This window comes from Fringilla coelebs, assembly GCF_963513975.1.
Source record: "Fringilla coelebs genome assembly, chromosome: 3".
NCBI lineage: Eukaryota > Metazoa > Chordata > Aves > Passeriformes > Fringillidae > Fringilla > Fringilla coelebs.
In genome coordinates, this window is record NC_140030.1 from 32,188,020 (window position 1) to 32,214,914 (window position 26,895).

Consider the following 26,895-nt stretch of genomic DNA (forward strand, 5'->3'; position numbering starts at 1 on the left):
GAACACGATTAATGAGAATAAATCTGGGAAGATGCAAGTGTAGAGATGGGTAGTGGCTTTGTGTAGCTCAAACCAGTAAGCTTCCCAGAGAGCATCCCTGTTTGGGCATTTTGTGAGTTGTGACTTAGGCATTGACCAGGCTGAACAGTGAAAAAGGCGCAAATGTGAGTTTGAAAAGGAAATGAATGATAAGAGTGGGAACCACAGATGGTAAGGAAAGTCAGGGTTTAGAGAAGGGAATGTCACCAGAGAACTTATGTCCTCTAAATACTGAAATTCGCATCCATTTTTTTCTGGGAAAAAATACAGATCTTCCAAAATGTAAAGGAACTTCTAAAATGTAGATGAATGTATTGAACTTCTAAATTCCAAATACATGTTTTGTTTTTCCCTCACCTTGTGTGTCTACACACAGGCTGTGCATTTGAACTGCTGCAGGCAGTCTCTTACCAGAGACCCTCCAAAGTTCTGTTGCTGCTCTACTGCAAGCAACAGGAAATACATGTAAATAAGTGCTAGATTTTACTAAAGTGGGTGGTGTTGCAGTGGGAGATCTCTGCTGGCCGAGCGCTGGCGCCGAGGCAGGTGCAGAGCAGCAGGGAGCGCACCTGCCGGCTGTTTACCTGGAACATGAACAGAGCCTTATCTGAAAAATCCAAGTGCCAGGAGCCTGCCCTGGCTCTATGCAGCCACTTCTGCTGCATAGCAAGGGAGCCTGGAGGATTACAGGAGCATCTAAGTTCAAAAGTTTTAAGTCACTAGAGTTATTTTGTAGGGGTTAGCACTTCTGCATTTTGGGACAGTTCTTCCCTACAAGCACCCCGGACGGTGTTCTAGAAATACAGAATTTCATGCATAGGTTTTGGGCGAGATGTTATTTTTGTGTTTGTTTTGAGGGGGTTCCCTGGGTTCCGAGAACTGCCTCTTGGCACCGACCCGCTCCGAGGTGATGTGCAGAGGCACAGGTGCCTTCCCCGAGGGCTGCCGCTGACGCTGTGTGTCCGCAGGGGGCTGCACGCCGCGCGCGCGGAGCCAGGCGGCGCTGGAGCGCTGCGCGGCCCTGCTGGGCCTGGACGAGGACGACCTGCGCGGGAGCCTCACCTCGCGCGTCATGCTCACCACGGCAGGGGGCGCCAAGGGCACGGTCATCAAGTGAGTGGCGGCGCCGGCGTGAGGGGCCGGGGCCGGGCGTGAGGGGCCGCCCGTGAGGGGTCGGGGCCGGGGCCGGGGCCGGGCGTGAGGGGCCGGGGCCGGGGCCGCCCGCGCTGCTGCCCCGCTGGGTGCCGGCTCCGCGCCGCCCCTGCTCACCCACCGGCACAGTCGGCCCCAGCTCCGCATAACCAGCTGCAGGGGGGAACTGAGATGCGCTCGCACCAAGCGCGACTGTCTAAAGCGCTTCTTTTAATGGTTTTCCAAGCACAGGTGGCACCGCCGTGGTCGTACAGAAATCCCGGTGCTGAAGGCTAGCGGGCTTACAGCACTTGGAATAAGTAACTCCTGTGTTGTATAAAATCTCTCGTGTGTCAGTGAGTACGCTGTGTGGACAAAGAAAGTATAGCAGTCAGCCAGTTAAATCCACAGCCTGCACAGCAAATTTGATAGCCTAAAAGATTTATCAGATAAACTCTATCAAGGAATGTTAATGTGGTGCCTAAAGTCTTTCAAAAGACACTTGAATCTTTCTCCCGAGGGCTGCACAGTGCTCCCGTGAGTGTTGCCCTCTAATAATTAGGGCTGGAATGCTTAAATTAGAGGGCAGGATGCTCACTCTTCTTAATGTCTGAATGATCAGTGTCCTTGTGTTTGTCATACGTAATTCTTCTGAAATCAAGTTTTTGCTTTAAAAACACCCCTGCACGTGGTAATCCAGAAATTGCTGCTTTTTGCTGGTTTTGGTAAGCACACATTTAATCTTGATTGTAAATAATGTTACACAAAAACATGGATAGAAAGTGTGTTATTTTGGTTTTTAAATTTTTTTTTCTGAAGCTATTATCCAGGTAACTTCCTGGGCACAGAAGCAAGATAATGGTTCCTTTCTGCATGCACATGGAGAAGAATTAAGGACAAAGAGCATGTATAAATATGGTACTGGTGATAGCATTTCAAAACCATGAAATTTATGGCTCTTGCAAAATTGAGTTTTATGAAAATGACAATGCAGTTACCTTTTATTTATGAAAAACATCTAGCTTCTATCACAAATTTTCTCTTGATGAGATTGATCCTAGCATGCAAGCTGTCAGGGGTTCTAGCTATAATGCCTGCAACTGAATTGTGTGTTTTAACATTTAGTTTTCTCTGTTGAGTATTTTCTGGAGCTCACATCAAAAACTGAACTTGGACTAAGCAGTTTTGAGCATATTAAAGTAATTATCAATGTTACAGCTGAATGTATCAATCTTTTAATTAGGAAGATAATGAACATTCACTCCTTGGAAGAATACAGGTGTGTTTTTTTTTAACCTATGGAGACAATCAGATTGTTTTAGTGAATTGGAAATACTTTAGTCATATTACACCAAATGTTTAATATATGAAACTCATAATTATCTGTATTAATGGGGCTTATTTGAGTTCCTTGCATATTTTGTCTTTGCAATTTATTTGGAAATTTATTACAGAAATTATTATTATGGAAAAAATCTAATGCAATGACAAATAATGTTGGGAGGAGCAGGAGATGGTGATGTGTTTCTCTGCATTCAGTTAAAAGCTCAAGATCTAGACCTCTTAATTGTGTATTCAATAGTCCATTTCTGGAGAGTAAATTCTTCTCTCCCTGCCCAATGTAAATTCCTCTGCCCTCTCCCCAGCAGTTACTAGGAATTGGGGACTTTGAGTCACTGTCATCTTGCTGCCTTATCAGATGATATGGAGTATTACAAGTAATTTTTTCCCCCTTCATTACAAGCTTAATGTATAGAAAGATATCAGTCTTGCAGAAAAAAGTGTCTCCAGTGGAAAATATTCACCAAGCTTTTACTATTTGCTTTTTTCCAGACCATGTCTAAATTGACAGCAAAATCTTTGATATATTTATCCAGGAGAAGCTTTATCAGTACTGTGGATAACAGTAGAGTATAAAATTACTTATTGTACAGTACAGATGGCACTCATAGTAATTCATGGCAATATGAACATTGCAGGTTTTGAAAGTCAACACCATTTTTTACTTTATTAAATTTGGGATGCACAATAATTGCTGATCTTTCTCTGTTGACTTACTGCTTACCTGGTTATTCTCCATCTTCCATTTGCATTTTTAAATTCTTCTCAGCTTACTACCACCCACTTTCCTTTACTGAAAGATATCTTGTGGATTTTTACAGTATGAATTTTTTGAAAATAATTTTGTATGCTAATCTTGTTACCAAGATTTTCTGCTTTCTTAATTCAGTATTATTAGAGCCCAGTTTTTGAGAATACCCTTAATTTTACATTCCTTTTAAGTGAAAGTGTTAAATAGAAGCAGAAGGGCTTTGAACGAATTGTATCCATGTCAGATTCAGATGGCACCCCACTGGAAATGCTCTCAGGGAACTGCTGATTCAGCCTCTGAGAACAGATTCGTTTTGGCTGTTGTACATTTCACACATACATAAGGCTTGTCTGTATATTTTCCTTTTGAGAATGTTTGGTGGGACATATCAAGCTACGACCATTATGAAGCACACCATGTGATCACTCCTCAAGTGACACTGTCAAGGAAGGTTTCTTAATTTTTGTTACAGCTTTGAGTTTACCTTGGATTAAAACTGTAAAGATTTTCTGATCAGCGAATTTATCCTGATAAGCCTGTGGTGTTATTAGCACTGTGCAGTTTGAAAAGTCTGCAAACACAAGGAGCTATGTTTTTATGCCAGCAGATCTTATTTTTCCTGTGTTTTATTTTGGGGGTATCAAAAATGAGTTCAGCAGACTCCTTACAACATCTCAATGATTACTGCATTGTCTCTTTTTCTAGCATTTTATAAACTTGTGCATCTAAGAGCAAACATACTCTAATAGCAAACATACTCTAATAAATGCATCAATATGATCTTCTCACATGGATTACTGCATATAAAAGTGGATTGGACTATTATAGACATTTGTTACAAAGACAATTTTTTCTATGGTAGTGTGGTTTAGAAACTACTTGACTGCTATCAGTATTAGAGTTTTGACAAGTACTTTTTTTTTTTTTTTGTTCCAGCAACCCAAAGAGCTGGTCATTTCTCTCTCTTTCTTAGGGACCTTTTGTGTGCAAGTAGATCATGTGAGTCCTAATAGGTCACAGTGAATAAATAGCTGGGCTGAAATCACTGTGCTCAGAGTATAACAAAGGCTTTGTTCTGCTGGGCACAGTGGAGCCAACAAGGAACAGTAGGAGGGTGACGCTAAATGCAATCTCTCTGAATTTTATTAAATAGTCATGTGCAGTAAATTGCCTGGGGGACTTGACAGCTGCACTACATCTATCTGTCCTTGTCTCCCAAAACCCCATAATAATTACCTTGCTGGATGATGTTTTTGCCATTCATGTGAAGTGTATTTACAGAGAGAAATAATGTGTTAGGATTCAAAACTTGATGCTTCTCTAAGACTGTAAATGTGCTACTCTGCTTTTCTCTTGATCAGTTTCTTCTTTTCCAAGAAGACTTTCACAGAGGACTCCATCATCACAAATTAAATTATTTTACAAAGTGAAAAAAATTAACTTGCATCATTCCATGTGCTCCAGCTTCTTTTGCAGTATATTTTCTACCTAAATGCATTTTTCTTTTAGTGATGCTACTGAAGTGTCCATTGGAAAAACTTTTTCAAAAAATACTTTTCTACATTATTTTGAACTTTAGCTTTTTTCAAATTACAAATGTGCTGCTTATATTCTTTAATTATGTGGAGTATTTAACTAGGTAAGGTTACTTAATCCGGGCTACTTTATTTATGAACCAGTAACTATATTGGATGACAGTAATTGATGGATATCGCTTCACCTGCTCTCTCCTTCAGTTGTTGTCAATCATGGGCAAATTATACATGTATTTAATTAAAGTTAATTTGTTCTGGAATATATTTGGGAACTGCATGGAGTTGTCCACAGACAAAATTTACCCCATCCATGCTTTCCCCTAAGTCTCAAACTCTAGATCAGTGGAAACCTTGCTGAAGAAATTGGCCTGAAGACTAACAAGGGTTTTTCTTGCAGCATTACCAAAGTGCTTAGAATTTGGCAATTTTTTTTTTTATTCCATTCAAGTAGCTGATAAATTCAGGAGAGGGAAAGAAGGTAAAATGGAGGAAGGAGAATCTATTTTTTCCTGTTCAGGCAAGAAACAAGAGAAAGAAAGAGATTCATTTGTCTTTGTGCAGACCAAAGAAAGGAAGAGCTGAGGGAAAGCAAGTTCATGAGAAGGAAGCTACTTCTGAACATCAGTTCTGTGATGGGGCTTTTGTGTATCCACTGTCTCAGGGCGTTTTCAGCATTGTTTAGTGGTTCTGAACTTTCAGTTGTGCAAAATGCATTGCAGGGTTACATTTTCTTTCCATGCATGTTTGCTGTATACTATGAAATTTAACTACAGGGGTTTGTACAGTCTTTAGAATTGCGCTTAACAGTGGCAGGATTTGCTATTTTGAACACTAGGACCATTTTGTAAATACATGCTCTAGCAGTACAACTATTTGTCATGTTGTTTAAAAAAGTAAGTGAAAAACATAAATTATTTTAATATATTGTATTATGTAATAGGTCTGCAGCTGACAGGAATTAGTATTCTGATCTCTTAAACGTATCAGAACAGAATGCAAAGGTATCTTCCTTCTATTTATAAGCTGAGATTTCTGTCAGTACTCATTACCTTAAGATAAGATAGATACTTAGTGGAAGACAAGATTGTGTGTTAAAGCTAATTACTATCAAATGTAATGTAGCTGCAAGTGTCCTTTGGGATCTGGTTCCATGCCTTACCAGTCACAGTAGAGAGTGATCTCCATCACTGTCATGATTCTGCATCAGAAGTATTATCTTTGAAGAAATAAAAATATAATAATTATTAATTAGTTTAGTGCTTATGAATTCTGGGAAGTGAACGAAATTATGCAATATGGGTAAGCTGTTGTTGGCAACTGGCAACTCTCCAGACCCTTGTAGCCACAAACTTACTCCCTGCCAGTGGAAGGGAAGGGAAAAGGTGAAGGGTAAAAATGAGAAAACACATGGGTTGTTGATAACGACAGTTTTAAGGGTAAAGCAAAAGCTACACGTGCAAGCAATGCAAAACCAATTCTCCACTTTCTGTTGGAAGGTCAGTGTTCAGCTCCCCAGGATAACAGGCTTTATCTAGTGTTGTGGTTACTTAGGAAAACAAAATTTTAAACTCATGGAATCATTTTGCTTTTCCTCTTCTTCCTTGACTTTTATTGCTGAGCATGATGCCGTATGATAGGAATGTCCCTTTGGTCAGTTGGGGTCACCTGTCCCAGCTGTGTCCCCTCTCAGCTTCTTGTTCACCCTCAGCCTCCTCACTGGTGTGATGGGGTGAGAAGCAGAAAAAACGTCAGAGCAAAAACTGAACTTTGGGCTTTATTATAACATAACAAATCATGAGTAAATAGTTGAAATATTTTTGTAGATGGTGATGTATATATTTGAAATATCTTTCTCTGGAAACTGTCAATAGATTTTCTAATTATCTAGTACACAATTATGAAAGCATCTGAATCTCTTTTCTACTGATGGTAGCAAAACTTTATTGTTTTTTACAGGTAAGATAGTCTAACTTGGCAAAGTTGTTTCCTGCCTTGGCCTGTTTTTAAATTTGGAATCTAATTTCAGCATTTCACAGTAAGGAAATCTGAAAAATAAGATCTGTGTCTTGTTTTTTTAGGGTACCCTTGAAAGTGGAACAAGCAAACAATGCTCGCGATGCCTTGGCTAAAACCGTGTATAGTCATTTGTTTGATCATGTAGTGAAAAGGGTAAACCAGTGTTTTCCATTTGAAACTTCTTCTTGCTTCATTGGAGTTTTAGATATAGCTGGTTTTGGTAAGTATACCTAAAATAATTGCTAGTTGTCACTTTTTTCCACCAAAGATTCAATAACAAATTTTGTAATGAAGAGTGGGAGGGTTTTCTTTTTGATGTTGATGGTTCTTGTAAAGCTTTTGCTTTTTGCTTCTTTGACTCACTGAAATTCAAAACAGGGCATGTTTTGTGATGTGCTCTAGTCCTGCCAAGGTTGTCCAGGGGAACAGCCTTTGGTTTTCAGGTCTTTAGAGCTTTGATATCTACTGCCAGCCTGTTGTATCATATATGCATGAAGGTGTATTGGTACAATTTCACTGTCAGGTGTCATCTTGCTTTGGTTTGCTGCCAAGTGTCAGTCATTTATCTTGGAAATATTATCTGCTGCAGTGTTTTAAATGGCTTGTGTACAACTTGGAAATCTGTTAAAGATTTCATTTTGCTGAAAGAAATGGCTATGGATCTGAACACATCTTTAAATACTAGCACTGTGAAGCTTCTCTTATTTACTATTTAACTTAAACTCTTGAAACACTGTTTTATGATAAAAGTTTAACTTCTGTCTTTCAGAGTACTTTGAACACAACAGTTTTGAACAATTCTGTATAAACTACTGTAATGAAAAACTGCAGCAATTTTTTAATGAAAGAATTCTGAAAGAGGTATGATATATTTAATGTTATATTTGAGGATTTGGTTTTTTACTGTTATAATTGAGGAATTTTTTTTTCTGAAGAAATACTTCAAGTAGTACTGCTTTTCATAAGATTACACATTATGTTTGAATAAAAAAAACAGTTGACATACTGTTTCCATATTATGTGACATCTGGTTGTGTCAGAAAAGAATGTGGATTTTTGAAAACCAGCAATGAGGTATGCAGAGATTGGATAATCGCTAATACCTAATGAAAATATTGAAATTGAACAGGCTTATCATTAAGGTGTTAAAGTTGGAACACATTAAGCTGTGTAAGAAAATTCTCAAATGTGTGTTGATTTATGCTATATTTAAAAAAATTGCATCATGTTTATTAGAAAAAATAATTTTTCTTTATTTTTTTTTCAGTTAAAAAAAATTATTGAAAGTGGTGTTTTCTCTTTTCAATTACTTTTTTTTTGGTGACTTTAGGAACAAGAACTTTACCAGAAAGAAGGCCTGGGGGTTAATGAAGTTCGTTATGTAGATAATCAGGACTGTATAGGTATGTGCTTCTTGAATTGTCAAGCTTTTTGTTACTGACATGGGGAAAAAACCTTCAAGCAGAAGAGATGAAATATGCATAGCATTTGTAATTATATGGTTTTATATATAGCCAATCTTAAGAGTTCATTGGCATTTCTGCAGTACAAGCATTAGCAGTTTCATCCTTTTCACAGGAAAAAGTATGTAGTAAAAATTCCTCTTAAAAGATTAGTTTCATAGAGAATGGAAAAAAGTTGCAAAACTGTGAGTTTATGTCTAATAGTTTCAAGAGCATGATTTTCTGTGTCAGCTTTCAAGGGCTTTGGAATATGTATGTGAGAGGTCAAGGCAATGCAGTTGTTAAAAGTTGTGAAACCACCACTGTATGCTCAATTCTGGTCTGCCTTTCCTAAAACAAATTTCTACTTCTCACTGGATCATATTATCAAATGGAAATAATAACCTTTTAGTTTTGACATGTGGTAAAATGTGGATTAAAATCTTAAAAATTTCCTCCAGCAATTGAAGGTAGACCCAGGATCATACTGTAAGAAGACTTAGGCACTTTTTGGATGACTAATTTCAGTTTGAGACTGAGAGTTAAAATCAGACCATTGGTTCCTGATCTTTTTCTCCCACGTTCCTCAAGAGTTAGAACTTCTAGATTTGATGGATTTTCTATACATACCTGTTAAGATATATAGAATTGATTTGCCATGACTTCTTGTATTTTGTTTAATGGCTTTCCAAAGGTACTTTTGTAGAGTCAGATCAGCAGCATTTAGGTGTGTAATGTTCAGTGGTGATACAAGTTGATATATTCAATTTCTGTAAATATATGTTTTTTTTATTAACAGATTTGATTGAAGCAAAATTAGTAGGTGTACTGGATATTTTGGATGAAGAAAATCGTCTTCCCCAACCAAGTGACCAGCATTTTACTTCAGTTGTGCATCAAAAACACAAGGACCATTTCAGGCTCTCAGTAGGTTTATTTTTGTTGTCTGTCTTGTTTTAATGAAACAGTTCTTGGAACAGTTGATAGTAACACTTCAATTTAATGAAAATCTTTCGTACGAAATCTCATACCACCCAGTCTGCACAGTCTGTACCTCTTTGTTAAGGACAAGTTTGGTTATTAAATTTGATGAAAAGTTCACTGAAGGCTTCAAGCAATTCTAATATCCTGCTGAAACTAAAGCCATATTCTTGACTTGCATTTGAAGTTTTTTAGCATGTAAAACATGAAAAGGAAGTAAAACCACATTTTAATTTAGATTTTTTTCATATCAGATGAGTTATTTTCTTGTTCTTTTAAAAAATGTCTTGCTTTGGAGAACATTTGACTCATGTCTAGTGTCTAGCTAGCATTTCAGAGGTCCATATAGGCATCTTACTACGAAAATTTTTTTGTTGCTTGTTTTTTAACATACAGCACTGTCTGGAAGATTAAGGCAAATAGTTGCAATTTATATCCATGAATTGTGTTGAAATTAAAAAAAAATGCGCGCAAAGGAAGCCATCATTTATAATCCATTTACCAAAATTGTCATCCATTTACCTTGTGTTAAGTTTCTACTTAATCCTGCTTGCCTGAATTGGTGTGCAATGAAGCATTCTGATGGTATGTGTATGATCAGCTGGGTGCTTGCCTGTTAAGATATACCATCTAAAGCCATATCTTGAGCTTCAGTCTAATCCTATTCATATAACAAGGTTATTCATCAGCTGTCAAATTTATGAAAAAGAAAGTGTTCTTTGAAGGCACAACCAAAATCAACTGGCTGGTATTAGCAATCCTGGTGACTTGTGTTTTGAATGAAATGTATGTAAGAGTGTGGAAGAGTTTGAAATTAGGTTTTTAGAACATCATGGTTTGGACAGGAATGGTAATGATCAGCACATTTGTACATATAGAAAATGTGATTTTTAACATTTTGTGCTCCTGGCAGAACATGGTGGTGTTCTAAGAATAAACTTTTTCTTAGTCTCCATTGCAATGCTTTGTAATTTAACTTCTTAATTCCAGATTCCTAGAAAGTCTAAATTGGCTGTTCACAGAAATATCAGAGATGATGAAGGCTTCATTATCCGACACTTCGCAGGAGCAGTATGCTACGAGACGGTAATTTTATTGATGGAACACTATGTTTATTGTGTTTTGTAGAACGTTTATGTTTTTTCAGTGCATATAGCTTAAATGACAAAATATCTTGTGATCAGAAGTTCAAACATTGATATGTCTTAACTTTGAAACTAATTTTTTGTATATTTGACGGAATTGATAGTTTCTTTTAACTTTTCAGGTTACAGCCCATTTTAATGACGTGTGTTTTGTGTAAAAGTTTGTTTCAAATCTATAGGTAATGGTGTCAGTATTAAATATATTGATTCACAGCCTACTGCAAATTTTGCGTCAAAAGATGTTTACATCCTGGGGAGAAGAATAAATTATGTGATATAAAAGTATTGTTAGTGAAGAGTACCTTTTTGGAAGCATTATTATCCTTTTACACAGTCCCCATCATACTTTGTGTTTTCCATTTCTACTGGCAATGGACTCATTCATCTCAAAATACAAAATATCTAAAATTGCTACCCTCAAAATACGTTCCAGATTCTCTTGCTGTTTTGACTATTACTTATTGTGCGAAAACATTGTAAGACCTGAAGCCAGTATCTAGACCATCCATTTTTAAAAATGAAAGTTTAAGATAAAATAAAGATCTATAAGGCTTTGTTGTTCTGTATAACTTCAGCATGTATGAAGGATGCTACTTGTGTTACTTGGCTGCATACATATTCCTCTCTTGTGTCTTCATGGCTGAAAAAACTTTAGAGGCCTGTGTTAGTCCTTTGATTCTTATCACCCTTTTATGGGATATCTGGTAAATTGGCATTTTCTTCAAAGTAGTCTTGGCATCTTCTGTTCATTAATATCGAAGTCTCTATTAAGTTGCACCAAAAGCCATTAAGGATTTTGTAAATGTGAAATTGGATACTAATATATTGACCTCTGAGTTTCACTGTAATGTATTGTTCTTCTCAAAGTTAGTGATCCAATTCAAATAAACCGGAGATATAAAGTTTGTAAGAAGTGACAATAGGTTTTAATAAATCAAATGTTCATAAATAGTCATAATACTTCTAAAATAACCTGTTTTAATTTCAAGTGTGCATGTTAATTCCCATTTCACTACAGATATTAAGTGATATTACAAGCAGTGAAGAATTAAGCTTCTGAGAACTACCAGGTGATGATGATATGCTGAGTGCTGGAAAGGGAAGGAGGATAGTCATTGATAAAAAAACAACTGACCTCTTTAAAGGCATGAAACCTTTCTTTGGGTTTCATAATTCCAACAACATCCTTCAAATTTAAGAATGTCTTTTCTCTCTGGCAGTAGAGTTTTGTGTATCCAGCTGAAATGTTGTTTGAAATAATATATTAATATTTACCCCATGTATTCTTGCTGATTTTTGAATTAAGTATGTAACTATATTTCCTTTAGTTTTCTAATTAGACTGAAGTAACTTGGACAGTAAAACAAATGTGCTTTTATCTCTTGGGTTGTCTTTTCAGACGCAATTTGTGGAAAAAAACAATGATGCTTTGCACATGTCTCTTCAATCTCTTATATGTGAATCCAAGGACAAGTTTGTTCGGCAGTTGTTTGAGGCCAACACTAACAACAACAAAGATCCCAAACAAAAAGCTGGGAAACTCAGTTTCATCAGCGTGGGTAACAAATTCAAGGTAAAATCATATAGTAAAGAGTCCTATCTTCTTGTAATATATGCCAGTTTTATGTTACTTGAATTGAGTGAAACTTAAGGTTGGGAGAACTAGCAGTAACTTGAGATTCAGAAGAAAATTTGGTGAAATAGATGGTTTTCTTCTGTTGAATGATATAAAACTGGCATTTTAATGCTGTGCATTTCTGTCAAAAGTGTCTTCCATAGAAGTCCTTACAGAGATTATACAGTGATTTTTAGGTCAGAATTTTTCAAAGTCACATAGAAGTCTATATTCAAAAGGTTTTGAGATTTAAATTTGGATTGTGTGGACTCAAAAATGTTTTAGGTGTAACAAAATGTGGTCTTCCATCCTATTGTAATTATACCTTCTAGAAGATGTATTGATTCCCTACAGTTGGCCAGACTCTCAAAATTCAGTACCTAACCTAACCATAGTTTTTCCTTTTCTGAAATATATACTTAGTCTTGGCTTACGCAGGAAGATATTCATTGTGCTGAATGTTTCCTTTCTCAATACCTGAATCTGATGCTTCTCCTAATTTTCTCCTTTCTTCTGATGTTATAAAGCTGACCTTCAAACCTTGTCTTCTCCAAATGTTTTCTGCATCCCTTTCTCATTCAGCAGTTTTATTTTAGCTGGACTATTCCAGCACAGGATGGCTAGAAAGAGAACAATAGGGGAATTAAGAGATGAAAAGCAGGCACATCGTGGGCTGCAGGTAAATTTTTCAGTCTCATGGATTTACAGTTGGTAGAGCTGCAGCAATTTCAGCAGGAGCTCTTTTCAACACATCTGGGCCAGATCCAATGGAGGATTTGTATGCCTTCAAGTCAAGTGCTGAAACAGTTTTGATATGCTATCTCACCTAAGGCCACCAAAAACCTACCTCATATATTCCTAGCTAGACTCCTTACACCTTACACAGTCCCTGGGGAATGCAAGTATCTTAGATAATCCAAAAACCTTGCACATTGAGTGTGACACTGCCAGTAGCAGAAGAGTGTTTCTGCATTTCTGCCCCATATCAAAGGTTAGGTACTGGATCAGGACCGCGAGAGAAATTCCTTCTTGCATAATCATATTTTGTAGCTAGCATTTGGAACTGTTCTCTAAAAGTGCAGGGTCTGAAGAACAGGAAGGATATGGTAGCAGCACACTTGCTTTTTATAGCAATAGTATTCTGCTTCAAGTCTATACTGTATTCAGTGCTCTATGGCTATTTTATTTCCTGTAGTGAGCACCAAGATATTGATTAGTCTGAGAAGGGGTGTTCTCATTACACCTTTCTGGAGTTGTTTGGTTAAGTAGTCAGAAATAAAATTTTTATGGGGCCAGGAAGAGTAGAATACAGAGCCTGACTTGTAAGGTGGTGGTTTTGGCATTTAACTGGGAGTTGGGCGGACTGCTCTCTTGAGTTTTGCTCTGATGATTCTTTTTAACTCCTTCCTATTCCATAGCAGTTGTTGAATTAAAGAGTAGTAATTGGTTTAATATAAAATACATGATCATCAGGTGGTCTGAAAAGTTGCGTACATGTCTTGAGAAAACCCTGCAGCCATGAGTCTGCTTTAAATGAAGCTAGGATCCACAAGTTTTTAGAGCTGTATTTTCAAAATGAAATCAACTGGAGGAACTTTAGAGGTTGTTTCCTCTTCCTTCCATCTGGATTTTCAATTTCTCTTGGATTTAGCACCCCACATTTGGTGATGCAGTCTTGTGCATTATACCACTGCCCAAGGAGAGGTGAATTAAAAAGGGAGGCATTTTTAAAGTGAAGTAGAAATTTTGTGGGGAATTTTTTTGGATTTCCTTTGGAACTTTGGTATTCACCTCTCCACCTAGAACACAACTAATGTCCTCCTTGGATCTGGCCCATCAATCTATAATTCTTTCAGTGTTTTCAAGTTTCATGGCATTTTGAATGTATGTGTTACTTCCAGTAATTCATTTAGTATTACCTTCCCAGACACAGCATGTGATGCTGATGAACACTAATAGCCTTGAAAATTCCACTTCAGATGACATCAAAATAATGTCTTTTATCTTACTACATATTTCATCTCTTTAAGAATAAGAATTCTTTGTGCATTAATTTGTAAGTCAGTCTTCTGAACTACTGAAATTAGAACTTCTTCTAATTATATCAATTACTAGATGATGTTGCAGGGACTTCTCTTTATGAAATCCTTCACATGTCCCTTCCTTATAACTAATTAAAATTTATTCTCATTAATCAGTTGAGAAAATAATGATTAATTTATCATCGGATCTCTTCAAGATTATTTGAGATGATTTTACCTTATGCTAATGATGAATTAAATTGTGACAATTCAAAGAGCAGTAGTTTTAGCAATATTACACATTAAAATGTGTAAAATATGTAAATTAAAATGTAGCAAAATTTACACATTTTGTTGGAGAAATACCTGAGAATGTCTCTGGTTTATTTCTTGTCAAATCACAGAGTATAAGGAAGGGGTATTTTTCCTCAAGCAGAAATGCATTCTGGTGATGGAAATTAGTCTGTCTGTTGCAAACTTAAGTGTTTCTGACTTAAGAAAACATAATTATTATGATCAAGTTGAAATATAAACAGTATGTGTAAGTGAGAACTGAGCAGGAGGTTATTAGTGTTTGTCATGCTTCTTGTGGCACTCTTCCTAACCATATCCATATTAAGTTTAAAAAATCCCAAACCAGTTTTATCTACCAGAGGGACAACTGGCAGCTGTAGGTGATGCACACTACCCATACAGATCTTATTTCTTGGATTCAAGGTAATTGAAAGATCTGACTAAAAAAAATTTAGTTAAAAGTCAGATCCTTTGAATTTTGCTCATAGTACTGAAAATGAATATGTTAGGATATACTGAATTTTGTATTGCTGCAGTCTATATACTTAAAGTTTGCTAATAAATTAGAAAGGCTGGCCTAGTAGTAACATACGTGGCAAAACAGACAAACCTCTAAAGTAAAAATATTCCTATTTTTCTGATGTGGTTTTGGAATATTTTAAGTCCTTACTTTCAATAGCAATTCTAAACTGTTTTCTCTGATAGCTTTAAGTCTCTTGTTATTCTGAGGACTTGATTCCAAATAATAGTAGTATTGCAGTCTTTCCTCGTCACAGTATCTTTAAATGTAGCATCAGCAAATGTCATTTTAAAATTGTGGTTTTGTGTCATCAATAGAGAATTAAAAAGTTGGAAGTTTGGAAATAGAAATAGATTATTGCAGGTAAATGTTGACAAAACTTCAAAAAACCCAGAAGAAAAGCCTAAGAATATACTTTGTGTTAATCATGTAACACACAAATAATGCTTGTTATAGATTAAATTTGGGATTTCACAAATTTTCAGTGTGTTTTTTAAAAATGATTGCTGATTGGTCTAAATTTTTTAAAAATAATTTTATTTTATAGTAATTATTTTTTATTTTTACAAATGGAGGTGCATGTTTTTTTTGATAACTATGTTGTAATAAGTGACTAGTCCATGCAGTATTGTTGTACAACAAATTTCCTGAGGGCCATTCATGCACACTTGCATGGTTTTGTCTATTAAAATTGGTGAATGTTTGGTTTATCAGTTCTGTCTCACTAACAATGAACATGCATGCAGTAATGCTGTACCTCTCTTTGGTGTGAATATTTCTGTACATGCCATGGTAAGGCTCTTGAAATACCTGTTTTCTTTTACAGACTCAGTTAAATTTGCTTCTTGAGAAGCTTCACAGCACTGTAAGTATATATACAGATGAAGGTTCACAGTTTTCTGACGTAAGGCAAAATAGATCATCTCAATATTAGTGCTTACAGTAAATGTGATTAGTAATTGCTTTAGAGTTGCAGCTATGTGGCATTTTGGGAATATCTTCCAGTGCATGTAATGGTTATTTATTTACTGGAAAAAGGGACACCCACCACCTTCAAAAAGGTTGTAGAATGAAAGTTAAAAAACTGAATAAGCAATGTGAAATCTGTCTGTGCTGCAGTCTCCTTTTTTGTCACTTTTACTTCTTTCTGTGCATTGGTTATTGATGACTATTGATGACTAATTTTCAGAAAATTTAGAAATGTTTCTTAGAAGTAAGTTATTTAAGAAGTAATTTATTATTAATTTTTTTTAATGTTCCATCATTAAAAATATATTTTTTCATTTTGCTTTTTCTAATAGGCTGTAAATGCACAGATGGTCAAAGAAACTGAGTCCCCTAATGAATATTTGTTAATTTGGCTGATGTAGTTAGATAGTTTGTGAAATTCTCCATGTACAACATGCTATTTTATTTTAGAACTCAGAGTTGTAGGAGCACAGTGTTGTTTCTTTTGACCACATGTTCTAACCAATTATAGATATTAGGTTATGCACTGTCAAAAAAAGAAAAAGGGTGGAAAATCAAGGGAAACAAAGCAGTGGGGTGCTTGGAGTATAGCCAGCATATAAGATTTTACTGTAGTCATGAGACCAGTCTGAAGGATGATCTGTTTCACCCAGAACATTCTGGAACCTGAGAAAAGTCCTGGGAAAAAAGTGTGTGGCCAGGCTTGCTGTACTCTTGAGTTTAGCTAATCCATGATTGAGGAGATATTGTTAATGTAGAGTTCCCTTGGCAGGTGCTGTCTCATTCTCAGCTGAGAGATGGAAAAAGAGAGAATATGCTACAAATCGGGTTTAATACTATGTTTTCTCAGTTCCAATTTTCTTTTAGTATATGCAAAGTTGTCATTAGCAGTCACCTGTTACAGGAAAATCTGAATAATTGTCTAGTGCTTGGCAAAATTTTATCCTTGATGAATGTGAAATGATCAGAGAGAGCAGTGGTCAAAACTGTAACACATGTGGTCATAACAGAGGAGCAGACTGGAACAACATCAGGAAGCTGTGAGCCAAAGGAAGTTGTAAAAAGTAGAAATTAAGGAAGGTCAGGTTCATCTGGCGTGATTCTGATGTCAGGAGTCTGGTTTGCTCATGTGAACTCTGGGACATTTTAGTGTTGTGACTGTGGAAGATATTGAGGGTAGTAGGATCTAGAGTCATAAATAATAGATTGTATACATTGTTAAGGAGAAATAGTTGAGTGAAAATTCAACAGAATTGACAATCCAATTAATAGCTTTAGCATTGAGATCAGTTACATCAAGATCAAGGTTACAGTGCAAAACTGATATGTGAGAGAAAAAGGATGGTGTTGGGACTTGATTATCTTTAAGGCTCACTCCAACAGTGAGCCTTAAAGATAATCATAACATGCCATGATTCTATGATAATGTCAGCATTTCTCCTTTAGAATACTTTTATTTTGTATCTTTCCCCCCCCCCCCCCGTAAGTCTTAAATAATTAACTGTTATTTTAGGAGTTTTAAAAATCTGTGTATTTTGCTAACTTTTTGCTTTGGTCATAGGGGTCGAGCTTTATTCGCTGTATCAAACCTAATCTAAAGATGACAAGTCATCATTTTGAAGGAGGACAGATTCTCTCTCAGCTTCAGTGTTCAGGTAATGGATGCCTCTGATTTTTACTTTGGTGGTTACTATTACCATAAGTTTGAAATATGTGGGATGAAAGCAGTATTTCCTTGCTTAAGTTGTTTTCTAGAAGGTAGGTTATTTATGCCTTATAAACAGATATTTAGATTTTTAGTCATAAACCTACTCACTGTTTATCATAAAATTCACTGCTTAATTTGCATGTTACTGATCCCAGCTTTTGTGTATATGTCTCTGTGAATTTAGGGATGGTGTCAGTTCTGGATTTGATGCAAGGTGGTTTCCCGTCACGAGCTTCATTTCATGAACTATACAATATGTACAAGAAATACTTGCCTGAAAAATTGGCTCGACTGGACCCTAGGCTTTTTTGCAAAGTAAGAAAATAATTATTCTGTATCATCCAGAAGAGAAAATATATTGTGATGTTGGTTTTTGTGTTTCTTTGAAGGAGGCAGGATTTAATCCTTTCTGTTTTCTGTGTTTCAGGCCCTATTTAAAGCCCTGGGACTGAATGAAAATGATTACAAATTCGGACTAACCAAGGTGTTTTTTAGACCCGGCAAGGTAATCTTTTTCTTGGAGTTCATGATTATGAATCTTAGAATAATTTCAGTTTGAAAGGACATTTGAAAGGGACATTGTTTAACACATTGATAAAAGTGTGTCCAACCTAAATAAAGTTGCCCAGGATTTGTATAAATAATTTTGTTCATTTTCTTTGAATAAACCACAAAATTTTTATGAATATAATTGGGTTTATAGTCTTGTTGCTGATGCTACAGTATTTCTAATGCAATGTTTGTATTCCAAGAATTATGTTGACTATTAAAAAGAGGAAGTCAGAGCCAAGAAGAAATATTTTCTAGTGAAATCTGTTGATAACTGAAATCTCTTTCTGTGATTCTGAGCATTGCTGCGTCTATTCAGATTAAGGAGATAAGTTGAGAGCTATTGTGATGAGAAAGGCAAATTATTGTAATCCCAGAAAAATGTTCTTCCTGTCTTATAATTACTGAAAAGCAGAAGTGCAGGATTTTCAGAAAATGTTGCCTTCAATGGGAAACTTATACAAAGGTTAAAAATTGAGAAGTGCTTTCAGCTTTTATTTTTTCCACAGGTATATATATAATTAGATGTGTCTTGAAGTTGTGGAAGGCCAGAGTTCATTTCCAGGATGTAGACAAACTATTGATTTTTAAAAATTTTAACGATAAATATTTTTGGTGATTAGTAAATAGGTCTATTATTCAAAATGCCAAGTGTTGGACATCTATAAAATAAACATAGGAAAAATCTGCAGTTGTAATTTCTGTTATCATTAAACAATAAAGTGTAATAAAATTTATCTGTTGACTTTAATTGAAAGCTGATATAATGATATACAGTTATGTTAAATTTTTTAATTCAGCATGATCTTAAACAATAATGTCTAACACTCTCTGTCCTCCTATAATAAGTAAAACTTGTTTTAATTGTCATTCAGTTTGCAGAATTCGATCAGATAATGAAGTCTGATCCGGATCACTTAGCAGAGCTGGTTAAACGAGTGAATCGCTGGCTTATCTGCAGTCGTTGGAAAAAAGTTCAATGGTGTTCTCTCTCAGTGATTAAATGTATGTGTTTTATGTTTCATTAACTCAAAATGTTGGTTAAAAATACAGCAAAGCAATTATTAACACCTTGAAATGTGGCCAAGGACATGTATAGCCAGCCGATGGTTACATACTGAACTCTGAGTAACTGATTTCAAAGTTGGTGGGATTTTTCTTGAAGTTTACTGTGCAGAGTAGGAATAAGGTGGTGTGGAATACGGATTGGCACTTGAGATGTGCTTCAGAAAAGGTAGCTGGGAGATGGGGAAGGGTCTGATGCAGAATATCAGCAATCTCTGATAACACGGAGGGTGAAAACTGCATTAGAATGGGGAAGAAAAGAATAAAGGCCTTATGCCAGTGCACACATGGCTGTGCATTTTGGCCAGCACAGTCTGTCACTGATAGATTATTATTTTTTGCTGTTTATAGTGAAGCAAATAGAATTTCTGAATTCTTATGAGATTTCAAGCATCAGAGATTGAAACACTAAAATCTTGGGTTTGATCTAGACATTTATGCCATTAAGTCTGTTTTTTTCAGAAGGACAGGATAGAAAGTATGTCACCATGTGCAAAAAGTGGAAACAATAAAAGGGAAATAATATTGATTATTATTTCTTTGTAGTATTTTATGGGAAATAAGAAGCTAGTTTTATTCCCAATACAAAGCTGAAACAGATAAACAAGAAGTAGCGTGCCTCTTTGTGACCATTAAAGTCCAGTGGTTAACATCACTGCTCACAAACTCTGTGCTAAAGGCAGTCTGGACCCACAAGCATCTGCATTTTCTCTAGTAAATCTGTAAAAACTCACTTATTGTTGCACTTCTAAAATACTCAGCTCACATGCATATGCCAATGTCTTGATTCTCTGTTTAACTTGCCTCCTGGTCTCAATCATTTAGTTAGAGTCTTTAGATGAAGACTGTATTTAAAAGAAAAGCTAGAGGTTTTGTTCTTTGTTTTTTTTCCATTCCAGCATTGTACAGAAATGCTCAGTGAGTGGCAGCCACTTTATTATCTCTAGTAGTTACTGGCTTCTTGATTACTCTTCAACACAGGACTAAGACCTCAAGCTGAGTGTTTCCTGCTTGCTAGAGCCTCTGACTTTCAACAAAAGTTACTGATATCTGTGAATCTGAAGGGGTGTGTGAGTGTGCACACGTTTCATTGTTCCTGTTGGGTTTGGGTGAGAGCCTTTGTGCCTGGCCCAAGATTATGAATTCTGCTATTTTCTGTTTCTTAAATGTTGTGGTTCCAATATAGAAAAAGGCACACATAGTCTGCATACAGTTTTAAGACATCAAATGTGTAAGGAAGATAGAAGTTGTGTTAAACTGTATAAAACATTAAGATTCTATCTTCTGTGTGTTTACAGTGAAAAATAAGATAAAATATCGAGCCAGTGCCTGCATTAAAATACAAAAGACTATTCGTATGTGGCTTTGCAAGAGAAAGCACAAACCACGGTAAGAAGATATTCCTTGGTTGAAGAAAATATGTTTTAAATAATATTTTCTTGTGACTGTAAGAAGAGGTTTACTTTACTTAACTAAATCTATCTGAAATCATAAAATGATGCTGAGTACAATTGAAGGAGACTAAGAGGCTCTGTGTTCCTTCACTCCTTCCCAAGGATGAATAGACTAATTCTGAACCTTTCCTAAAGATATTTCTTTAGCTCTTTGTTCATAAAATCCTTCAGTGACAACCTTGGTTTTAGAAATTTTTTATTGTTTGTCTAATTTAATTTAAGCTCGTTAATTGTTGTCCTTTACCGGTTCACACCTTCCTTTATAGGAACCTTTTATCTTAGAAATAATAACTGTCTTGTCTCCTCTTGAAATTAATTCCATTAGCTGATTGCAGGGAATACTGATGGAAAAACGACTTCAATAATTAGGCTCTGCTGACACCTTAATGTTCTTTGACAGAGACGCGACTCTGTTCTAGTTGCAGGCTTCTTATAAATTCTTTTACATCCTTTGAGAAATCTGTTTCATTTTGAATCTTGGCATTTCTGAGTTTTTTTTTCATTTTTGAGCTAGTTGGTGTTCATCTTTAATGATTTGATTTAGTTTCTAATTCTGTGTGTTGATTTGCAAATCCCAGTACAGTGATTTCTGTTTAGGAAGATTGTCTGGAGAGTTGTAACTTCTGTGTGGGGCCTTCAATAGTGGTTCTTAAAAAAACTCTTGAGTTTTCCTGAACTCTTCCCCAACCTTGTTTTCTCACTCCTTTGGGATGTAATGACTGTGTTCATTCTTGGATGTAATGCTGTGTAGTTGAGTTTTACCTGATTCATTCCATTACTGCTTTTTGAATAAGTAGCGCTACTCAGCCTTTATCCTTTCCAGTTAAAATCCTCCAGTACTAATGTTTTATTACTGTGAAAAAAAAAAAAAAAAACAACAAAAAGCCAACCCAAATTAATTCTCAAAACAAAATGCAAAAAAATGCATTTTTTCCATTTAGAGTCACTGTCTGCTAAGTAATTTTAGTTACTGCTTGGAAAAGGCTCCATTGCTTAGTTGCTTGATGTGATAATGTTCGAATTTCAACAAAGAGGGAATGTTTTGCCAGAAGGTATAACTTCTCTCCCTGTCTACCTTTTTTACAAGAGTGACTTGTGGAGTTTTAAAAATATCACTTTCCAAAATCATTTCAAATAAGCAAATAAGCTGTCTTACCTTCACAGCATTGATGGCCTGATAAAAGTACGTACACTGAAGAAGAGACTTGATAAATTTAATGAAGTAGTAAGTGCTCTGAAGGAGGGGAAAGCAGAGACAAGCAAGCAGGTCAAGGAGTTGGAGGCTTCTATTGATGCTTCAATGACCAAAATTAAGGTATGTGATAATAATGAGAGAAATAGTATCTTGGCTCTGGAATCTTTTAAAAGCTTAACCTTAGGAGAAGGCCAATGCATTTTTCTTAATAGAAAATATACTTTAATATAGTGGTCTTAATTTTCAGTCATTGGGTAATTCCTTTTTAAAATTATTTGTAAATATAACTGAAGTGAATCCTGAAAATAGGTGCATGTGACTTTGGTAGCTGTGTGTCAAAATTGGCACTGAAGGTTTTAAAGAAAAAATGCATGTTGATATTACGAGACAAGTGTTGTCGATAAGTTGTTTGATGCTTTCATTATTGGAATACCAATTACCATTATTACCATTATCAGAATACCAATTGCCATTACCAATATTTTAACTTAATAAGGGCTGAAACAAGGCATTTATCACAGAATAAAGACATTTATTATGGAGTAAAGACATTTCCAGTTATGAGGTTTTTCAGACGTGGTAGTAGAGAATTCAGCTTGCTGATTATGCCTCAGGTCTGTAGTCCTCTCTTTCTTACCACAGAAGCACAAAAACAAAATGAAAGCACACTGGCATTTATTAATGTTAGAAAAAATTTGGTTTCTTGAATTCAAGCTTCATGCAATATTATAGCTTTCTTAGTGTTAAGACCATATTAAGACTTCTCTATATGAAATCACTGTTGAAAAGATGGTAGAGTTAACCTGTCAACTTAGGGTTCTCTTTTCTAATAAAAATTAGATAATTTGATTATCATCATGATACACTATCAGAAAAGGTCAGCAAACTCCCCATATTGCAGTTTTATTAGTAAGATGTGAATTGTAAAATGAAATTAAATTGTACCTGTCAATAAAGTTTGAAAACGTGTCTAGCAAAGGCTATTTTTGAAGCATTTTCAACCCGTAATTGGTTACTAATAACTTTTTAGAAAAAGTTAGGCAAAACACAGTGTAGTATTTTTTCTGAGTGCTACCAGAAATATTAAGAAAAACTGTTTTATGCTATGACATAAAAACAGAGATGTGGTGAAGATAAGAGCACAATGCAAAATATACATGGGAAGGCCTTAATTTCCATCCTGGCATGTTAAGAATTAATTTCTGTTGCTTAAAACTGCAAGATTGAAAATATGAAGGTATGTTTTGAAAAGAAGTTAATTTCAGTGATGAAATGGAGATGACTGTATGGTTTTATAGGAGAGGGGAGAGGAATCGGTCCTCAGGATTTTAGAAAGAAAGGGAAGAACTGACTCAAGCTTCCCAACCCTTTGGTGTATATATGATTTAAGTATCATGCTCAGTGATTTCACTTAATATTTTTAAAGTATATGCTTTCAAAAGTGAAGTAAAAATAAAAAAGGATTGTCCCCTTATTATTTTTGCAGACCACTATAATGACTAGAGAACAGATACAGAAAGAATATGATGCTTTAGTTAAAAGCTCAGAGCAGCTTCTAAGTGCACTACAAAAGAAGAAGCAGCAAGAGGATGAAGCAGAGAGACTCCGACGCATCCAGGAGGAAATGGAAAAAGAAAGAAAGAGACGTGAAGAGGAAGACCAAAAACGAAGGAAGGAAGAAGAGGAAAGACGCCTGTGAGTCTTGAATTTTAATAAATTGCTGGTTATAGAATGAGAAGAAAACAGGAAGGCTTTTTAATGAAGTTGTTTTTGATACACCTTCACTTAGAGAGTCACTTGGATTGTATTTCTGTGCATTTAATTTTCCAGTGATTTATAGGGCAAGTGACGGAAGAGCATATTGAAGAAATTATATGATGCAGCTGGAAATACAGATGAACTTGAAAAATTTCATGACTTACATGTAGTATCCTGTCATCAGGACTGTACTGATTTTTGGATTACCAATCAGTTTTATGAAAGAGACTTTGTATTTCTTGTTCACATGTGTCATAATAACATGTTTTCATTTTCTTCTCCTTTTATGTAATAGGAAATCTGAGATTGAGGCAAAGAGAAAACAGGAAGAGGAAGAGAGAAAGAAGAGGGGAGAAGAAGAAAAGCGTATTCAGGTTAATGCTTTAGCTGTGTGTGGCTTTGGGGGATTTCTTGTTATTGTGGTGGTTTTGGGGTTGTGGGTTTGTTTTCTTGTATTCATTTACTTATTTATAAATCTTTTTTGTAGAATCTTATGTTCTCCACTGAGTCTAATGGCTTCTTTCTATAAATGCATTTCTCAGAGTCATTCACCAGTGTTGCTTTATTAGTAAATATAAGGCAAATGTCATGTTTAGGGTATGCCAAGACTGATCACCTATTTCTAGTTCCCATGCAAATTCAGGTATTCTGAGTGGAGGTACGTGTGTTTTTAAAAGGTTTTTAAAGTTATTGTAAAAATATGCAACGTTGGAGAATACTAGTTTGGCCTTTGAAGGTTTTGTAGGTGGTCCATGTCAGGCAAGTTTGGCATTCTTTTACTAAAGTCACATCCTGACTTGGACTGTGTTTACTTGCTTAACTGCAAACACTTTCAGAATATTGGTAATAATGAGAGGATGCAGGACTGTGCTTGGTAGCTTCTTTGGCTGCATTCATGTACACTAAATACATGCAGCTCAAACCTCACTCCTCCACCTTTCCCCTTGATTTATGGCAATTCTTACTGATTTCACAATGACCTCTCATTCTGAGGTGTGTTTGGCCCCTATATTCCTCTTTTCCTTTTTTGTTGGAGATTGCTTGGGTGACCTGGGATAGCAGCCTTATGAGAAAAAGAAAATCTATAGTGACTGTCTTTATCAATGTTGCTTGGTTTCTGAGCTGTGGATATCTGCAATGCAGAATGTAATTTACACTTTTACTTTAAATTGCTGTGTTTGGATCCAAGTGGATACATAATCCTGTAAGGTGTTTCATTCTCCCACATACAATTACTTTCTCATTATCTTTCCTCCTGGTTTTATCAGATAATCTAAAATGAGATTCATAAGGTAAATCACTGGTGTAACTGTACAGTTTTTATTGTTTTAGTAGTGCAACTTCACAATGATGAGTGGGAAGCAGCTTTGTTTCCTTTGTTAATTTTTGGGCACTGCTAAAACTTGGTGTGTGTGCCTTTTGAAGGTATGAATTGGATGGTCCTGTTTTATTTACTGTGTGTGCAAGGCTTTTTGTGGAGTAATGATGGTAAACTGCTGCTGTTGTTCGGCTCTGCAGATACAGTATATTTGAATTGCTCCTGCACTGCACTAAGTTGGAAGTTTTACCATTTGCTTAAATTCAAAGTTAGATCAGTTCCACAGAGAATTCCAGTGTCTGTCTTAATCCCTTTTCAAAATGAAATTCAGACCTATATCCAAAGTAGTGCCTATTACAAAGTCCTGTGATGCCAAGAGCAGAATATCAAGGAAGTATTGTGTTAGTGCTATGGAGGAGTAGCCATAGTCTCTGTTTCGTTAGAGTTTTAATGATTCTGAAAACTTCTGAACATTAATTTTTATAATAATGAACAAAATAATTCATATATTTAAAAAAAATAAATAAGAATTACTTGTCACTTTATTAAAAAAGGTAATATAAGTGGTGGACAATATTTGATAAACTATATGAAAACCAAGATTCAGTTTGTAGCTGTTTCATTTTTCTTGGGTCAAACTAATACTAATGCTGTTAATTTTTCAGTTCTGTAAACTGTATGTTTTTCAAAAGCTAATATACAAGATAGCATTTTTTTCTATTATTGCTTATGTGGCATTTTGTTTGTTATTGGGTAAGGTTAAAGGTGTCTTATTCTAAAACAGGCTGAAATTGAGGCTCAGCTAGCTAGAGAACGAGAGGAGGAAACGCAGCACCAGGCAGTGCTTGAACAGGAGCGTCGTGACCACGAGCTTGCCATGAGAATTGCCCAGAGCGAGGCAGAACTCATCAGTGATGAAGCTCAGCTCGATATAGGTCTGCGCAGGTATGGAGTTAAGGAGTTACATTTTCCTCTCTATAGTTTTTTTTTTCCCCTATCCTGATCACTTTGAGAAGACTATGCTCTTGTTTGGTTAATGGAGCTTTGTGTTCATTAAATGGAGCTTTTAAGTCAGTGTATTAGAATGTTTTTCAAATTAAATTTGAAATTTGTTAAAAATAGATTGCTTTTTCTTAGACTTTCTTAATTTTGCATCTTTCTACATCAGTAATTTTGTAGGTGCTTGTGTATTTGTCTGCAGTTCTCTTTCTTTTTTTGAGTTCTAACAAGGATGGCAAACTTAGAATTCTGATTTTTATAACTTCATTTAAAGTAGGGAATAGAATTTCTTCTGTGGTAAGTAATAATAAAAGGCATCTTTGCTAGGACTTAATGGTTCCATTTGTACAGTGAAATTGTGTGGTATTTTTTTTTAAACAAGGAGCCCCTTTTGACTGCAGAAATAAAAATACTTTCTGGGCCCCGACTGATAAGTTTTTTTCAAGTGGAATGAAAATATCTAACATAGATAGGGTCAAATGTTAAGTGTTAGTCTTGTTTTGTGTCAGTTTTTGATGTGCAATAAGAAGAACTTAACTTTTGATGCACAGAACCACATTGTCTGTCTACAGAGCAAGAACTCTTCATGTGTAAAAGGTGATGCCTTAAAAGCAGCTTAGAAGTTCCAATAAAAATGGTACTTATTGGTCAGGTTGCATAAAGGGACCTATGAACATGATCACATAATTGGTGAATTCATTAATATGATTCTACTCAGCTTGTTGTTGAAATGAGTGCAAGAAAATCCCTTGTGTTGCCATGGAATTTCAAGCTCCCAGATGTGTTTCTTTTGCTACCCAAATTTCATCTAGATACATACTTTTCTTTAATAACTGTATGCCTATTTGACATAGGTGGGTAATTTTTTGTCACGTTCAATATTACTTTTAGACAGTTCCACTGAAACAGTTGTGTTTTTTCCCTCAGTACTACAATAGCTGTCATATTGTCTCTTATTGAGACTGACATGCTCCATTCACAGAATCAGAATGGTTTGGGTTGGTTTGGAAGGGGACCTTGAAGATCATCTCATTCCAACCCCCTGCCAT

General features: G+C 35.7%; 1 protein-coding gene across 6 annotated transcripts in view; it reads left to right on the top strand.

Annotated features, from left to right (window-relative positions):
• Positions 1–26,895, top strand: part of MYO6 (myosin VI) — a 101,438-nt gene that overhangs the window by 57,863 nt on the left and 16,680 nt on the right. For 5 of the 6 annotated variants that reach the window (XM_084203727.1, XM_084203728.1, XM_084203729.1 and 2 more), the window contains exons 12-28: positions 1,008–1,152; positions 6,876–7,033; positions 7,583–7,674; positions 8,144–8,216; positions 9,055–9,182; positions 10,227–10,322; positions 11,781–11,954; positions 15,658–15,696; positions 17,362–17,455; positions 17,693–17,823; positions 17,936–18,013; positions 18,933–19,062; positions 20,421–20,511; positions 21,741–21,891; positions 23,258–23,466; positions 23,825–23,903; positions 25,632–25,792. In XM_084203727.1, coding sequence (XP_084059853.1) covers positions 1,008–1,152; positions 6,876–7,033; positions 7,583–7,674; positions 8,144–8,216; positions 9,055–9,182; positions 10,227–10,322; positions 11,781–11,954; positions 15,658–15,696; positions 17,362–17,455; positions 17,693–17,823; positions 17,936–18,013; positions 18,933–19,062; positions 20,421–20,511; positions 21,741–21,891; positions 23,258–23,466; positions 23,825–23,903; positions 25,632–25,792 — 2,029 coding nt within the window. Of the gene's footprint in view, positions 1–1,007; positions 1,153–6,875; positions 7,034–7,582; positions 7,675–8,143; positions 8,217–9,054; positions 9,183–10,226; positions 10,323–11,780; positions 11,955–12,578; positions 12,676–15,657; positions 15,698–17,361; positions 17,456–17,692; positions 17,824–17,935; positions 18,014–18,932; positions 19,063–20,420; positions 20,512–21,740; positions 21,892–23,257; positions 23,467–23,824; positions 23,904–25,631; positions 25,793–26,895 lie in introns of those variants that run through there. The other variant, XR_014616087.1, reaches the window with a different exon arrangement.